Source organism: Hippocampus comes, unplaced genomic scaffold, assembly GCF_001891065.2.
Source record: "Hippocampus comes isolate QL1 unplaced genomic scaffold, H_comes_QL1_v1.1 scaffold187, whole genome shotgun sequence".
NCBI lineage: Eukaryota > Metazoa > Chordata > Actinopteri > Syngnathiformes > Syngnathidae > Hippocampus > Hippocampus comes.
This window is the reverse complement of record NW_017828852.1, coordinates 699953-704579: the sequence shown is the minus strand read 5'-3', so window position 1 is coordinate 704579 and position 4627 is coordinate 699953. Positions and strand designations below refer to the sequence as shown.

At 43.3% G+C, this 4627-nt stretch overlaps 1 protein-coding gene across 1 annotated transcript; it reads right to left on the bottom strand.

The window, feature by feature from the left end:
• Nucleotides 1–508: 508 nt before the first annotated feature.
• Nucleotides 509–3335, bottom strand: LOC109508573 (homeobox protein Hox-B1a-like). The gene is made up of 2 exons (XM_019858589.1): nucleotides 1763–3335; nucleotides 509–1040 (listed from the first exon to the last, which is right to left on the bottom strand). The coding sequence occupies exons 1-2, from the start codon at nucleotides 2544–2546 to the stop codon at nucleotides 688–690; spliced, it is 1137 nt and encodes a 378-aa protein (XP_019714148.1). The 5' UTR covers nucleotides 2547–3335; the 3' UTR covers nucleotides 509–687.
• Between the last annotated feature and the right edge of the window lie 1292 nt (nucleotides 3336–4627).

Sequence of the window (4627 nt, the reverse complement as noted above, 5' to 3'; positions counted from 1 at the left end):
TCTTTCACAATGTAGAGCACAAATTTCATTCATCTGTACGAAGTATAAAAGTCATGACAATAAAGAGGATTCATCCATTTTCTTTTTTACCATATATGTTGTCCAACATATAAATGCATCAAAGGAAGATTTGGTCACAGTACTGTAAATTGAAATAAATGTAAGTGCCCAAAAATGCCCAAAACAAATCGTTGTCAACAATGTTAACTGAAATGAAGCAATACTCATACTTGGCATGGGCAGGAGTTATTCCTCAAAGCAAAGCCCTACTTTTTATTTTTCGAACTCTAACTCTGACTTATTATTTTCAAACATTGAAGAGCAGAGTATCCAACGTTTCAAAAATGTAACATTTCTTTTGACCCCTGACATTGTGCATTGGGATTCCTCTTTATTGTGAAACAGAATAGCAATTAAAGATATTTGACAGACAATAAATAAACGAAAAATATAATTGATCAAATAGTTGTCAATTTGTAGTTGTCTTTCAAATCTTATTTTTTTTATTGCAGTGATGTTTACCGCCCATTTAAATTAAAATCAGCTGTTACATAATGTGGAGTTTGGTTGCATACTGTATAATTTGGATACAAATGTCGAAGCGAATTGATCACACGCGAATGAAAGTCATGTCCATGTGGCTTTATTGAACTTTTATCCGGGCCCATTGAACAAACAACTCCGACTCTACTCCGAGTCAGGAGACGCATCTGGTGACGTGGATGCGGAGGAGCGGTCCGTTTCCTCCAGTACCTTGTTGAATCCCATCCCAGTGTTGATCGAACCCGAAGAGGACGGGCGCACCGGCGTGGACGTGCCTTCCTTCTCGCGCTTTTTCTGCTTCATGCGCCTGTTCTGGAACCAAATTTTCACCTGGGTCTCATTAAGCTCGAGTGTGGCAGCGATTTCCACTCGCCGTGCCCTCGTCAGATACTTGCTGAAGTGGAATTCTTTCTCCAATTCTGTGAGCTGCCGCGTGGTGAAGTTGGTGCGCATGGTGTTGTTGTTTGCACCAGCCAAGCCGAAGTCAGACACTTTAACTGGATGAAAAACAAACTATTCGTTATGCACTGTTGACCGCTTTGATACGGACTGACAAGACGGCATAAGATGGGACACAAGTGCGCCGCTGGATAAAGTTTTAATGAGTATGTGCGATTTGGAAGCTTCGTGTTACTGTACACACACAACGCGCGTCATTCAAATGAACCCAACTTCTTTTGACTGCTGTTTATTTGTAGTGTGTGTGTGTGTGTGTTGTGAACGTGCGTGCGTTCGTGCGTGTGTGTTTATGTGTGTGGGGGCGGGGTTTGCAACGAACGCGTCTGCTGTAACCATTACGTGTGAAGAAACGATAATGACCACACAGTCTTATTTGATATGAAATTTAAAATGAGATGTTCATCTATAGAGGATACATTTATGTTTTATACAATACTCGTCACCTAATGTAAATATTCCAGTCTTAAATAAACATTCATTGGATGAAGAAGGATTTTTTAAATTCATTCATATTAAATTCAAGTGAGTAAAAATGGATCGGAGGCATTTTGATCGCGAGACATTATTCAAGCATTACTTTTCTGATCACATTTATTTTTATGTTCTGTGTTTCCTTAAAATATATAACTTTTTCTGTATTAGTTTGCGGTGGGTGAACTTTGATTGTTTTTAGTGCCCTCAAACTGGTGCGCTCACAAATGAACATAAATATTACAACCAACAATTCATTTGTTCCCATCACGCGCACGCTGGCACTCACCTGTTTTAGGTGGATTCCTCTTCACCTTCATCCAGTCGAATGTTTGCCCCCGTCCGACTTGCTGATTCTCCTCGTCCTCCCTCTCTCGCTCAAGTGAGACAGGTACCTCTCCATATCCTCCCCCGTTTGGATGTCCCAAGTAACCCGCTGCGTCGACCTGAGGCGGGTATTGGGAACCGAGTAGGGAGCCCTGGGGCCCACAATAGGCTGCAGTCAGGGTTCCATAGTTTGGACCAACGGTGGGGGCCGAAGTAGAAAATGTTGATTGATGATAGTATGTCGATGTTGCTGGCTCGTCCATGAAATATTGAGGATGGATGCTGTTAGCAGGCCCCGTCGTTGTCACGTAGTCAGCGTTTGTGGTGCAGGCCTGCTCCAAATAGGCTCCGTTATTGACAGTAGTTCCGTTATGATAGGAAGACAATAATCCACTTTGGGTGTCGTAAAGCGGATGATAGTAGCCATTCTGCCTCTGCTGATGCTCGTGATGAGGTGGTTGCTCGTGATGCTGGGCCGGCCCTGTCGTCTCATTCGGTCCTCCACCGTCAGCGCTCACGTGCAAGCGTTCATCCACATTGTAATTTAGTCTGGAACCTCTCGACACGGTGATGGGAGCTTGGGGAGCGGAGTGACCCGAGTGGATGTTGTCGTTGGTCAGCTGGAAACCGTGATGCTGATCCGCGGGATGGTGATGCAAATGCTGATGGTATCCAGATTTAGGTCTGCAATAGGATCGATTACTAACTGAATATTGCAAAAATGAGTTCATATTCGATGTGTCCATGCAGACTCTAGGGACAAATATTTGGGGAAAATAAAACAATACGGAAAAAGATATTGTTCAAAAACGACTTGCTTGCAAGGAAAGTGAGTTGCATAGAAAAACTATGCTGTAAAATAATCGGGAAAGAAAAGCGGAGACTGCTCCCCCCAAATTGAATCAGACATAAGTAATGGTCTCAGCTTGTGTGAGCGTGTGTGCGCGCGCGGGCGTGCGAACGTGTACCAAGATGGTTATGCAAAAGGAAGGCCTCGACGATGTGACCAAATCAATTCTGCGAGCGGAATTTTGAGGTTCGGTGATGATTTAAAAAAAAATAAAAAAACAATGCTACGGGGCGTAAAAGCGCCAAGTCACCTCTTCGTGGTCACACAGGTTTATAGTCCGTCTTGTTTCATCCTGTAAGCTTAATTGACTTTCTTCTCATACTCGGCTTTCCTCTTTTGCGTCTCCCCCCTCTGTTTTTCGTGTCACTTCTTTTCTTACCTCTGCCCGGGTCACGTGACTTGTCGTCACGTCGCCTAGGGTGACCAAAAGGCCCACAAGTTTGTTGGCCGGTGGATGAGGCGAGGGATCCACTGTACGCGCGCGTACGTGTGAGAGTCAAACAGAGACTTGAGGGACGGGGAGGACTTAACGTGCGCGCGTGTGTATTTGCGCACGCGCCTCATCCATCACTAGCAGTGACATGAGCACGACAAAGAGACTTCAATCAAACCCACCCATCAATCTGATATCAGCACGAATCTGTCAGGGCAAAGAGAGGATGAGGGAATAAAAGAGGAGCTGCGAACCGGCCTGCTGCTCTCTGGCATCCTCATTGCAAAAATGCTCTTAAAAAAAGAGCAAACCAAATTGGACTGGTTAAAAACCCTGTCGGCCACGGTACATTTTCTACTACTTTCAGCTTGATATACATATATATATACATAAGAGAGAGAGAGAGAGAGAGAGAGAGAGAGAGAGAGAGAGAGAGAGAGAGAGATCTGTATTTTGAAAGGGTGGTCCATAATTCAGTGGATGAGAGCCACACGCTGGAAGACAATAGTGAAAGTTTGAGATGAACAGCTGGCACTCAGTCATTAAATTCACAGCCGCAAGATATCCATCAAATTATCTATCTATCTATCTATCTTGCTTGCTATGTATGACTATCTTCATTTTAGCTTCCGCAAGTCACCGAAAGTAAAACTCTCCAACAAAATGTTTTCCTTTTTCTTCTTTGTAGCAATGTTTTAATATAAACTCCCCTGGACTCGCCGACTGCCTCTCCCTTTTTTCTTTTCTCAGAACACTGCTGATCTTTTTCATCAACGAAAAGTCCATGAATTCTATCATGCATCGTAAGAGAGGATGATCCAAAACTTTTAGAATCTTTGAGCAATTGGATTGGTAGAGCCATTATTCCAAACGAAAGGCTGCATATTTGACCATTTGTTTGCTAATGAAATGATTTTGCCGATCTGTTATAGCAACGAGATTAAAGCGGACAGCAGGCCTTCTGGTTAACCAAATCCTTTTTAGTCCAGCAGGAAAGAAAGAATTGATTTCAGTGTTCCTTCTATTTTTTGTATTTGTGTGAGACAATGCCGAATCACTGCGTACATCTCCATTTTGTTCTCAGTTTAGATGCTTTAAGGAGGCATCATGATTTTTTTGAAATTTTTAAAGAACTGTGCCATGGCAAGTGACCTTGGGGCAGCAGGAATCATTTGCCTCTTAAAGTATCGTCTTTTTTACTGTGAACTGCCAATAAAAGGAAGTCTTCAAACGCTGGCGAGTGGACTCCGTCTCACCAGCGGTCTATGTGTAAGTCATGACGAGTGGTGTGGGCGGGTAACAAGGATGGCGGTTAATGATCACATACTGAATGAAAGGAGGGAGACCAGTGTAAGTGGGCAGGAAGAATGCAGGAACAGACTGGTACAAGATGAAGATTAAATGACACCCACACGACTGTCTGGGTGGGGAAGTGACTACAGGGTGGAAAGAAACTGAGGTTAAAGGGTGAGGTTTAATTCCGTCTCTTCCTACATTTCCAAAAGTCCTGTTGGTGATTCAGGTTCACTGTAAAAAAAAAAAAA

Excerpts from the sequence above, each read along its gene's own strand:
- LOC109508573 (XM_019858589.1), bottom strand. The coding sequence starts at position 2,546 with ATGGACACATCGAATATGAACTCATTTTTGCAATATTCAGTTAGTAAT. Across the intron at positions 1,041-1,762 it reads GAGGAATCCACCTAAAACAG|TTAAAGTGTCTGACTTCGGC; the intron begins GTGAGTGCCAGC and ends TTTTTCATCCAG.